Genomic DNA, 12,861 nt, shown 5'->3' with positions numbered 1-12,861 from the left:
CTTCATAAACATGACACGCAAATTATGCTCGAACTTCCTGAACAGACACCCATTGATTTTAATCTACTGCTGCTACTTGCCTGTGTTTACATGTGTTGCCTGCGCTTGCTGCTCCGCTTCAATGGCCAGTGGATGCATCGACAGTAGACTCATCTATGAGACACTCATCTTGAAATACATACGAATTGTTCTGTAACTCTAATTTTCCTCTCTATTGAAACACTACTCAATTATCACTAAAGGTCACCAGTTAACATTCCAGGTAACCTGGAAATCCGTCCTCCGCACATTGGCCTAACTACTGATTAGGGGAATAGCAGGGATCATTCTTCTTTCTGCTATTTTTTGGTGCTTGAACTACTGATGTGATTAGCTGACATTAAGATCTGATAGTTTAACCTGGAATGTCTTCAGGAACGGTTCTCCAGGTTTGTTCAAGGACACTGAAAGCTCTTCTTTGGATATTGTTCCTTTTGTTCAACTTTCTCTTAAAATGATCCCACACTGCCTTAACAATGTTCCAGTAAGGCCAACCCATGGCTGACATTATTCCATTGTGCACTTCTAAGTATGCTTGGACAGGCGGTGTTTGGGATCACTATCATGCTGAAAAATGAAGCCGGTGAAGATGGTGAATCAAAATCAGACGGCATTTGTCTGCATTCATATTTTCATCAACACCACTGGCTGAAATATAGCTCCAAACCATGACAGAGCCTCCACTGTGTTTTACAGATGGCTGGATATTAAAAGGAGAATGATTTGAATTTGGATTTATAATGACATAAGATGCGTTGCCACTGAATTTCCAGTTCTCGTGTAATTCTGTATACCTTCCTGTTTTCAATGGCTTCTTAAAGCCACCTTTCTACTGAGACCATTTCTAATGAGGCTTCAGTGAACAACAGTTGCATCAACCGAAGGGCCACATGTGTCAGGTTTTTGCTGTTCCACTGTACTGTACATTCCTGCAAGATTGAAGATACATAATTACAGTTAAGTTGTCTTTTTTACACTCTTATAACTATGCATTACATCAGATATTGTGGATTTTTTTTAACAATAATAAAAAAAATCTGAAGGCTGAGCCATCTTGAAAGATCAGAACAATAACGGTGGATCTACAGTAATATCAAATAATTCATGGCCAATGCTGTCAAACAGCAGTGCTGACAGCATCACTCTCTTTCATAGCATAACATAAAACATACATTGCAGAATTTTCCACCAGGTTCTGTGACCACTAGAAGGCCAAAGTGCAGCTGTTTCCTCATTCACAGGGAGCCAGAACAAAAACACAGAAAATCATTCATCTGCGTCTTGTTGTGCCGACATGACAAGTGACATCACAGCCAGTGTTTCTGTTTATCTGGTCTCACTGTGCTCTTCTAAAGGCGTTCTGTTTTCTGTGTTTTAACTAATGTGACTGTGTTATTGTTGAAAACGTAATATTAGTAAATATGTCTTGTTGCCAGCCATCAAAATGTTAAAATTATTTTTTAAAGACTTTTTACAACCAGGTTCATCAAAATCATGGACAATTAAAGCAATCAAAGCAAGGTGCAGTCTCCAGGCCCACACAGACGTCACTTACCTTAAGTCTCCCTGCAAGATCAACTTTTCTCCAGTCGCAACAAGAATTTTGAAAACATAAAAACATATGATAACCTCTTATTCCTATAGGGTATCATTAATGCCATCACTATAAATTAAAAAGGATGTTTCTCCTCATATATAAAGAGCATTTCTATATTCAAACGACAAGAGACGAGAAACAGAAAAAAAATGTTTGTCAGAAGCTTTCTACCGGTCAGATAGCAGCTCCACCATTTTTACGATTTTTTAACAATGTAATGTTTACTTACTGTGGAATTGTACTCAGTTGGAGTTCAGTCCCTGTCTAGACTTAAAGGCTCTCTGCCTTCCTTGTTAAGGAACTTTATTAAGGGGTTTAAAGTGACGTTAGCTAAGTACATCAAAAATAATTTGATTATCTGCAATGAAATTACAGGAAATCTCTAAACGTCTGCTTTGAGGAAAAAACATCATGATGACAAATAAATGAAATGTCTTTTCAAAAACAAAAATCACAATTCAATTCCCCTAAATAACACCAGTTAATGTTATTGCATTTACTCTGTTGAACACAGGCAACAATATACAGAACTTTTTGTATATAGTTAGTTAAAAGATTAAGACATTCAAGATCAAACTCATAGAAAGAAGGACTGAGAGAAAAAGGCAGAACAGCATGAACTACACAGGCACAGCAACATGCTAATAGCAGAGAGATGTCAAATATGACATGTGTATGTTTCTGATATTTTGATTCAAACTTAACAAAGCTATGGGCTGGCTTGGAGGATGACTTGTTTTAATGAACAAGTTAATGAGGTTGAAACTCCCACCAGGCTTTGATACTTCGGGAAAAGGATTAAGACCCCGACGATTTCAGAAATGGCACCTACTGGATTTAATTGGCCCCTTTTATGTCAAAAACTGTGAGCTTGTGATTTTGCCCCATCTGTTTGGGCTTGTTTAGGATCTATAATAAATTACAAAAATAAAGATTTATTGTTCAAATCACTGATTAAGTCTAATGCTATTTTCATCCCATAGCAGTCCACAGACAGAAGGGAAATAACAAACAAGAGAAGGCTACGAGCCACAAACAGCTGTTTCCCTGGTGATTTTGAGCAATTGTCACAAATGCTGTGATTTAAATAAACGATGCTTTGTTTTCGATGCTTACTATCAATCTGGGTAGCTCGAATTTTCTTTCCAGCAAGGTAGTAGCTGCAATGCACTTCAAACAGTGCTTTCTCCAAATGTACAAATCGTTATTACGGCACTCGGCATTACCTGGTAATTGTCAGTGGCGTCCCCAAGGAGCCCACCAAAGGTGATGGCATTGGTGATGCAGCCTAAGTAGATGAAAAGCACAGCGGAGATGGACTGAATGTGGAACCCTTCGTAGAAATCACTAGGGAACCATGGCAATTTCCTCTTTATGTCCAAGTACAAACCCCCACAGAACCTGTTGCACAACAACAACCGACACAGTTGGTTAGGATGCTTCACACACTCCGCCTCTCAGCATGTCACAGTATTTTCTCTGAAGCAAGAAAGCAGAGACTATATCCATGAATCACTTACACAGTGATTTGACATCTATACTTGTAGGCAGGAGAGGTCACTGCTTTCGCTTTTAAGTCTATTTTCTCCAAGTTTAAAAAGTCACTTCTGTGCTTTGACTTTGACAAAGTGTAAGCACTACTTACCACTGAAACCTACTCTCTCAGGCTATCATTGGCAAATTGGATTTGGATAAAGCCATATTTATCCTTTTATAGAACATTTTCTACTCTGAAACAAAACAAGACAAGGAATGTTCCATTTTCTTTGTTTCTTTCTTTTTGCAGGCACAGCTGAAACTGGAAATCCAATACTGTCCATTTTACATTAGTTTAACTTTTGTACCTACAGCCACGCTACTTATAAGGAAGTATCGGCGTTTTTTTAGGACAGGTGTGCTTAAATAACTTGCCCATTCTGCCAAATTTTGATAAGGCCATATTCAAATTCCCAGAGTCTGCTTGTGTTTAGTCTAAACCTCTCAGCAGTTTGCCACACAGCCCGGGCTGCCTACCGTCCAGTGAATGCCAGCTCCTCTCCAAGCTCATGCTGAACTGGCATCTCCTCGTCTTCTGCCAGGCCTCCTCCTCCGCCAGCTGTGCCGTTCATCTGTCCCAGCTCATTTAGGGAAAAGACTGACTTCCTGCAAAGGACATGTACATGCCACACATGTGAGCAAATATGAGATTTAAACTTTATTCACATATATTTATTCACTCGAATGGTCTGTCTATAAGCTGTTTCAACCTTGCAAACTGGTACTTGCTGACTGAAAGGCACAATTTCACCCTTTCTTTCAGAGAACATTTTAATTTTCTGTAACTTGATATTTCGACCTAAACGATTTTAGTATAGTTTGCAATTGCTCTTGGCACATCGCTCATTGTTAAACTACAGCTTTTTGACCTTTATATGTATTACTCAGGCGGTTAGACATCCCCAACCTTTTGTCAGCCGAGGGAACCTTCTTAGGCGGCTCAATGCGGATTTTGGGATCCCATTCCCCAGGTGGAAGCACAATCACTTCGTCCAGAAACTCATCTATTCCTGCAATAAGATCTTCCCGATCTCTTGCCTTGTAGGCTACGTCACTGAAGAGCTGGGAGGGAGGAAGACAGAGAAATAAAAGAAAAGGTTTTACGGTTTCTCTTGGTAATAGTAATAAGTATGTACTGCCCTATTAAGCTGTGTTTGCCTGTCACCTTTGATGGAGACATATTGAACATTGGTTGTTAAGGCTATATTGACATCTGTCCTCAGATGGATTCAATTCAAGAATAACTGCCAGTCAGCCACTAATCATGCCCATAGAGATTAGTGTGCACAAGCATTATATGTTTCTAAATAAGGCTGTATCAACAACAGGGGGAAAAAAATCAAGCAGTGGTTCTAATTGGCAGTGAAAATGTTCTAATGGGCACTGGCCCCATTCAGAAATCTTTTCCAAATAGTAGATGTGGTACTTTATTGATTTTCTCCATCTAACTACACTTCAAATAACTTGGTTTTGATCTGTAGAACAGTCATTAGATGCGTCAGAGCCCTTTTTCGCGGTGCTGCCATGTTTTTTGGTTGAGTTAAATCAAGCTAATGACTGCACAGGCTATTTTCTACATAGGACAGATGCTTTACAGTTAGTTGTTGGCACATACAGTAGTAAAACAACTTCAAGCAAAAGGACATTTTGCCATTAAGAAGATTACGAAAAATTAGCAATACAGTTTGACTGTAATGCTAATGTTATAGAGTCAATGAATGTGTGTATAACCAGCACTATTGACTCTGTGTAAGAGAACGCTAACATAAGCACAATGACTACCTTAACATGCTTAAATCTAGCCGGTGCAGTGGTGTAAATGCTCACCGTCTTAGTTAAACATGCTAATGTTTAGCACCAATCAGAGGGTAATGCTAATGCTAGTTATTATTATTGAGTAAATTCAGTTCTTTACAGCAAATAATAATTATCAACTGCACAAACTGTTCTACTGAAAGGACAGGACATGGTCAAAGTCATCAAAGTTAAGCCTAATAACTGAACATGAGAGCCTGTAGGAGAGAAGCACGGCACTCAAAGAATCCTCAGTAGAAATCTGTTAATATGAGCCAATCATGCTATTGCAATGACGCATACATAGAGTTTCATGACAGCTGCAGCTGTGTGGTGGCAGAGCTGTGTACCCATAGGTGTGAATGTCCAATATCTTGACTGGTACTATTAAGTCATGTATTACTTAACAAATTAAGTTATAAAAATAATTGATGAAACAATTAGTTTAATAAAAAGTTTGTTTGTTTCTTTGTTTTTTTTTTACTAAAGTAGGAATTTGAATGTTTTTACTTAATGGAATATTGTCTGTATTACGGGAAGAGACTGACAGCTGCTGACCTAATCTTGGTTTTTGAACAGGTTTAAATAAAGCGTTACACATAAACATGTTCTGCTCTTAAATTTGACCAGCACTGCCTTGTCAGTGTGGCACTAGAGGAGAGATTGAACTCCTATTGAGATGCCACATAATAATTGTCAATACTCAATAATAGGTCAGCTTCATATTACCAGCCACAAACCTATAATCATGTTTTAATTGTGGATGGAAAACTTTTGCACTCGGACTCTTTTAAAATAACAGCCTGTCACTTCCTTACTGTTTGTATCTGCTATTAAACTGACACACAGTAACTTAGTGACACAACAGAGAATAACAGCTCAAACTGTTTTCAGGGAAGAGAATACTGCTGCCATTAGAAAACAATTAACGACTCATTATCCAAATAGAAACCCCACTTATAGCTGATGCTTAACAATCAACATCACTTCCAGACGTACTCCAAACATAATGCTGGACATGCCAGTGAACGCTGAACATGTCCTTTAAAGGAACTGTGAAGAATCTTTATATTTCTATTTGCTCAGGTTTCCTGAGAAATGTCAGCGTCAGATTGTCAAGTCTAATGAAGAACGCATGCTATGGAAGGATTTTAACACACAGTGACAGGCACTTACATCATCCACCATTAGAGTTGCTATCGCTCTGCCAATCTCATTATAGGACTTGGCCTTTCCTTGGGGCCCCAGCAGAATAAACAGAAATCTGTAGAGTGAGGAAACAAATGTGAGGTATGTTCTGGGACTGCAGATGTTTGTTGCTGGTTGGCGGGCAATGACATTTTGTAGGGATTTTTACCTGGTGGGAACAGGGACCTCTGTTAGACCTCCTAGAGTTGTAGCTTGGGCCAGGCGAACAAACGCCACAAAAGGTTTGTTGAGGAAGTCTACCTCGCCCACTAAGACATTGGAAGCCTCCGCGTCTCTGGGGATCTTCTTCATGAATTTATTTTTCAACTACAGAAAAAAGGGAGAACGCAGTCCAGCATTATCGTGTCGGCATGGTAGAATATGTGTAATTCCTACATGTTATAGACTTTGCTCTGAGGTATTCATATTTCATTTTACATGTTTAATTGTTTTGTTTTTGCATCTTGTGGCAATCTTCAATTTCCTATACGTATTACTGTCGCGCTCTCATAGTTTAAACTGAACATACAGAAAATAAACTTCTTACAAAATCATTTGTGTAACTTTAAAAAATGTATTAGTCTTCTATTCTCTCATGTATGACACCAAATTGAAAATAATATAATAATACTGAACCAGCTGTTTAAGTTTATCTTATAAAGTCATTTTTCAGTTAGGAGGATGTTAAGACAAAGACTGCTGTAACTGAGACGTGTGCTTTTATTGTGACGGTGTTGGTAGGTGTAGTGATTGGATCTACCTACAGGGATCATTAAAGTTTCATTCTGTCATTACAGTCTCTCAAAACCCGGCAGATTAGCTCGGGAGGACGTTTTTTAAATGCAATCCTGTGTAGTTAAGTGGGCATAAAATCCTTAAAGAAATGCACACAAACAATCAGAGAGGGAAAACAATTGCCTGTGACCCGAAATGGTGAACCAGTCTGACCTGTTTGATTACATCTAAAGGTGTGGCAGGAAATTGGACTGATGCACAATAACACAGAGTAGTGGAGAGCCTTTTCAACAACACATAACCTGAATCTGTGGCTCCACGTGAGAGCAAAGCACGTGGACTGATGGACCGACAGTGAAATCCATCTTTTTCTCAGTGCCAGCTCAATATCGACACAGAAAATGTGGCACACACAAGCGCAAATACACACTGTAACAAAATGAACAATCGCTTGTCCGTTGTCACATGCGACCGATGTAGACCTCAAAATAGAATTTGAACAGCTAGCCAAACGATAAGTAGAGCCCTCGGAACCGGACAACCAGTGCTGGCCCCCCTGCCGACTGTCACAGACAAATTTTGCGGCCCACATAGCACCCTTTAAATTCTCATTCATTTCTTTTTTTTTTTTTTTACACGATCCCTCCCAGTGAATGACACATAATCTGACCTGTCAGTTACAAAGCCCTGTAGCCTAATCGAAGCGACATCAGCACGCCTTTGCAGCGGCACTGGCATGCGTCGCCAGGTTTAACTCCCATTACTGCATCAGCTTCACTAATGAGTGAGTTATGTGTTTGCACACTCTCTCTGTCACTTGATGTCACCTCAGCGAGCAGGTGCAATGAAAAATTGATGAGCGATGAAGAAACAGCAATTCAATACAATGAAATGCCTTACTGGTAGGCAATCTGTCCAATCATGAAAGGCAACAGAGTGGAAATAAATGTATCCTCCAGAGATTCCCTCAGTGCAGGCAGATAGACATTTGCCAGTAGAAAAGACAGGAACATGAATTTGGTCATTGTCAGGATCAAACCAAAGCCACACAACTATAAAACACACTTTTTTAAAAAGCCTTACGCATGTGAAGGCTGTATCCCTGACATACTGAATGTAATGAGCTGGTTTCAGTAATAACTCACCTGGTCTGTGCTTGGAGTGTCCGCAATATCATTCATACTCCTGCTCTGGGCGTGACCTGCGAGGTTGGGACAGTTATACAGTTATTACTCTTTATATCCACCTACTTGGAATCATTTCAGCCCTGAAATTGATAACTGGCACATAAATTCTATGAGATAAAGCTATTGGGTAAATCTTCACAGTCTAATGCACTACAGATGCCATAAAGTCTTATTTTATGATGTTCATGCATTTTGGAAGTAAGGACAGAAAGTATGTTTTTAGTTTTGTCACAGTTAGTGGTGAGGTTGTAAAGGCTGTAGTATATTGTATATAGTATAGAGCGGGGTGGCCAGCTCTAGGCCTCGAGAGACGGTGTCCTGCAGGTTTTAGATAACACCCTGGGTCAATACACCTGAATCAAATAATTAGTTCGTTACCAGGCCTCTGGAGAACTTCAAAAAATGTTGAGGAGATAATGTAGCCATCAGCTGTGATGGATCAAGGACACATCTAAAACCTGCAGGACACCAGCTCTCGAGTCCTGGAGTTGGCCACCTCTGGTATAGAGTGTATTGCAAAGTTGTAGATCATTGTAATGTATTTGGAGATCATTTTAAATCAGGAAACAGTTTGTCTTTTGTATTTTTTTTTCTTTTGGTGCTACTTTTCCCATTTCCTTCACTTTCAGTTTAACCACACTGGGTGTAACTTGTAGGATGATGTAAGTCTTGGAAATCAATCTTTAAAAAATCAAAAGTAATTTCAAGTTGTAGCACAAATCACCTGCTTTATTTAGCAGAAGATGGGGAATCTCTGAGAAAAATCACAAACTGAAAGTGTTGAAACGAGATGTTTGTTTTCTGAACGCTTTTTCTTGTTATTTTCAGTATATATACACTGATATATAGATATATAGATATATATCTGTATATCTATATATCACTATTTGAATTCTGAATACTTCAGCAGCCATAATTCTTGTCATTAGAGGTGGGAATCCAGGGGCTCAATACCATTACAATATATCGTTCACTACACTGAAGGATAATTATCTATGGTGCACTATGTGATATCCATGTAACTGAAAAAGTAAAAATACCTCTAAAAATCAAAAATGCTGAATTTATTGACAGTACTTTTGTGTCAGCATGTGTGTGCATTTTACTGATCAATGAAATAATGCGTCATTTCAGTTCATTGCTTTCTGACCTGCTTTCCCCTCCTGTCCACCATTTCCCCCATCATCTCAGTTTCATCTACACTATATTGTCAATCTCATTCTCTTATGAATGCCACCATATGATGTCATTGTCACGGCGGGGTGCGCCGATAAGTTTAGTTTACAGGACCCAGAAGCAGACACTGAAAGACACTGAAATGAAAACTAAGAAAACTGTGAACACTCAGAAACTAAAGAACTAAGAAACTCAGTGAAAATACTATGACAAAACTATGAACACTGAGTAAACTATGACAAAACACTATGGGGATGCAAACAGACAACCTGACAACGAAACAAAGAAAACAGAGGACTTAAATACACACATGAGGTGATCAGGGGAAGTCCAGACACATGAGGAAACAGCTGACAAGGATGAACATAACGATGCACAGGAAATGTAAACTCAAACACAATGACATGAAAACTGGACTTTCAAAATAAACAGGAGAACATGATGAGGCAGACCAAACAACATTGACACATGAAACATGAAACACAAAGGGCAGGTGGGACCAAAGCCCAGGGAAAGGGGAAATGAGGGGATCCAATAACAGCACTAAGGCTGAACCACTTAGGGGTTTTTTGGGAGCTAGATGAGCTAAACCCAAACGATAAATGGCAAAACATGAAGCCTCAAGTTCTAACTAATAATACAAAACAAGAACTTAACATTTCCCCATAAATAAACAATATATCATGAACTCAAAATGCTGGGTCACAGACCCAGCCCATGACAGTCATGAAGTAGTCACTCTTAATGTCTATTTTTTCCCGTGCTTATTTATGCTCAAGAATCACTAAAGAGCAAATTTTCCATGTGTTAGAGTGAAAATCCAGAATTAGGAGAGATGGCTTTGACAAATCAGTATCCTCTGAGTACATAAATGTGCTCAGAGGATACTGATTGGTCTGTAAATATGAGCTAACAATCTGAGCTTGGTGTCCTGAATTTATTTATTCAGTCTTCACATATGCAGAAATGTTAAACAGCAATCTACAAGTGAAACTATAATGTGTTATTTGGAGATTGTAGGACGATACAGTTATGGTTATATAGGCTTTGACTCTTCACAGTGCTCTTAAAACAAGGAAAAATATAATGACTTTTATTTTGAAAAAACATCAACCGGCTTCACAAGCCAAAACCTGACACTCACGCAGGCGGCCATAGTTGGCTGCTGGCTGCTGCTTTATTCGGAGGTCCTCTGTGGACCTGTTGAAGTTGGCCATTTGCCCCGGACCCGTTCCACCTCGGGGTCCAACATTCCGATCTGCCATGGGAAGGGAAGCAGGAAGAGAAACACAACAGAATCAGTGATTGGAGGTGATGCTTTATGATTTCTTGAACACCATGTGCCCTGTCTTGATGATATGTGAAAATGCTACAGTGGTAATTAACTCATCAAACATTAATACGTTCCCTGTGGAGGATATGAGCCTTGTTGACTCAAGAGTGTTCATTCATTCAGTGAGTGAGTTAAATATATGCATAATTCATTTCTCAGTAGCATCAAAATTACATGTCAGCCCAGAATGAAGCCAAGCCTCCTGACCCAGTATGAACCTTCCAGATCCCTCAGGTCATCTGGATCCGGTCTTTTATCAGTTCCCAGAGTCAGAACCAGACACGGAGAAGCTGCATTCAGCTTTTATGCTCCTTATATCTGGAACAAACTCCCAGAAAGCCTCAGATCAGCTGAAACACTCAGTTTATTTAAATCCAGGTTGAAGACTCACCTGTTCTCAGCTGCATTTGAATAAAGCACCAAATCCACACTTTTAAGCTTAAACTTCAAAACTAACATTTTAACTACTTATTTTATCTACTGTTCTGATTTTATCTGTTTTGATTTTATATAGTTTTGTTTGTTTGTTAATTAGTTAGTTAGTTTGCTTGTTTTAATCAATTTTAAATCATGCTTTTTATTTGTTTTTGTTTCTAATGTCTCTGTAAAGCACTTTGAATCACATTGTTGTTGAATTGTGCTATACAAATAAACTTGCCTTGCCTTGCCCTTGCCTACGACAAAGAAAAAGAATTGCTATAATTAGGGATTCACAGTGTTGTTTCATGTGATGGCATTTCATAATGCTAGCTCTCCAACAATGTGTTTAATATTATCAGTCAGGGGAAACTCAAGCTGATGTAATACTTTGGCAGGTCAACTACCTGTTATCCTATAGACTAGGAATGAGCAATCAATTTTCCCAATGAGCCACAATTATGGCCAAATTATAACATCTACTCTTACTAGTAGTCGTTTATAATGAGATAAAATTAACACTGAGCAGAAATGAGTTCAGCTTACTGCTGCGCCTCTCCCCAACAGTCTCGGTTCATCATGTGGTCCCTTGAGAAAATTAATCACCCACCCCTGCTATACTTAGAATATTGGTCTCTCATGGATTATTCACACAGAGCTACACAGGGCAGGTCAATCTGTGTCACAAGTTGGGTCACTCACTGGTAGAAGAGCTGGACTTGCCAATGTCAGCTAAGGAACGGTGGATCGGTTTCTTGGTCTGGTGTCGATGCTTCCTCAGCAGGACAAAACTGATCTTTTCTCTGAGATCATGAGATATCATGCCTTCCTCTATCTGTCTCTCAATGATGTCATCTAGAAAAGAGACACAAAATTTCACATCTTAAGAGTTCCTAACTGGAAGTTAGAGTTGACAAAGAGTTTCATAACACTGACTGTAGTCTGCTATCGTGTAATACAACGAATGCTTTGCATATACTGATGATAAGTATAAATTTCTGTGCAAATTATACGTCTATGGTTCTGTTATGCTGTCTACATCCACATCTAAAATGGTCTAACTGGTCTTGTTATTTGAAATGGCAACTTGTTGTTCAGTGTAAAAAATGACGCAGTCTCATTTGCCCCTGAGACTGGCTCATGCCACTTAGGAACAACGGGTTGTGCTTGTGCCTATCAAAGTGGTATGACTGTACACTATTATCATTTGCATGTTCTCTTAGGAGTCTGACCAGTGGCCACCAAACAACTAATAGTTGTTTGGTAAAATTTTAAGCATGATTGCCAGCAGAAATGTACTCTTATTACCATACGGCCATGTTTTAAATCTATCATTTGAGCTTTATAAACAGTAAGGAAATGTTTAATTGTCAATAAAAAAGCTATTTATAGTTACACAAAAAGCTTACTATAATGTGACTCCTTATGGTGGGCTTCTACGTGGTAGTCATGCACGCACAAGTGAATTTTGCGAATGAGTGACCAAAAAAATTGGCTCTTAATTAACAAGATGTCAGCTTCTGTGCCACCCCAATTAAACCAATGGTCTCAGCCTGATCAACCCTATAAAAATTGTCTGACTCTGCAGTTGCATAAAAGTTCAATTAAAAGAACAGCAGGATGCTTTTTATCATAGTGAGAGAAAGGCTGACAGCTATTGTGCATGAACAAGGAGATCAAATTAATTAAAGATTATATTCATACAAAGCAGAAGACAAGAACGAATCAGTCAAAATCATTCACCGTTTGCTCATTTTAAAAATCACAGTGTGCTAAAAAGCACACAAACCTGCTGCATTTGAGCTCTAGACAGAAAACCCAGATATATTAATAGCACCTTGGAAGGAAGTGAAGTAATC

The 12,861-nt window shown here is 38.9% G+C and overlaps 1 protein-coding gene across 1 annotated transcript in view; it reads right to left on the bottom strand.

The window, feature by feature from the left end:
• slc4a5a (solute carrier family 4 member 5a) overlaps positions 1-12,861 on the bottom strand; it is a 39,574-nt gene that overhangs the window by 14,830 nt on the left and 11,883 nt on the right. The window contains exons 6-13 of the mRNA XM_005949180.2: positions 11,705-11,857; positions 10,397-10,510; positions 8,035-8,090; positions 6,324-6,481; positions 6,143-6,230; positions 4,080-4,234; positions 3,650-3,778; positions 2,863-3,037 (exon numbers count right to left, since the gene is read on the bottom strand). Coding sequence (XP_005949242.1) covers positions 2,863-3,037; positions 3,650-3,778; positions 4,080-4,234; positions 6,143-6,230; positions 6,324-6,481; positions 8,035-8,090; positions 10,397-10,510; positions 11,705-11,857 — 1,028 coding nt within the window. The remainder of the gene's footprint in view (positions 1-2,862; positions 3,038-3,649; positions 3,779-4,079; positions 4,235-6,142; positions 6,231-6,323; positions 6,482-8,034; positions 8,091-10,396; positions 10,511-11,704; positions 11,858-12,861) is intronic.

The sequence above is a fragment of the Haplochromis burtoni genome, unplaced genomic scaffold (genome assembly GCF_018398535.1).
Source record: "Haplochromis burtoni strain Fernald_Lab_line unplaced genomic scaffold, NCSU_Asbu1 Contig_633, whole genome shotgun sequence".
In the NCBI taxonomy this organism is placed as follows: domain Eukaryota; kingdom Metazoa; phylum Chordata; class Actinopteri; order Cichliformes; family Cichlidae; genus Haplochromis; species Haplochromis burtoni.
Note: the sequence above shows the minus strand (reverse complement) of the source record. Positions and strands in the feature narration are given on the sequence as shown.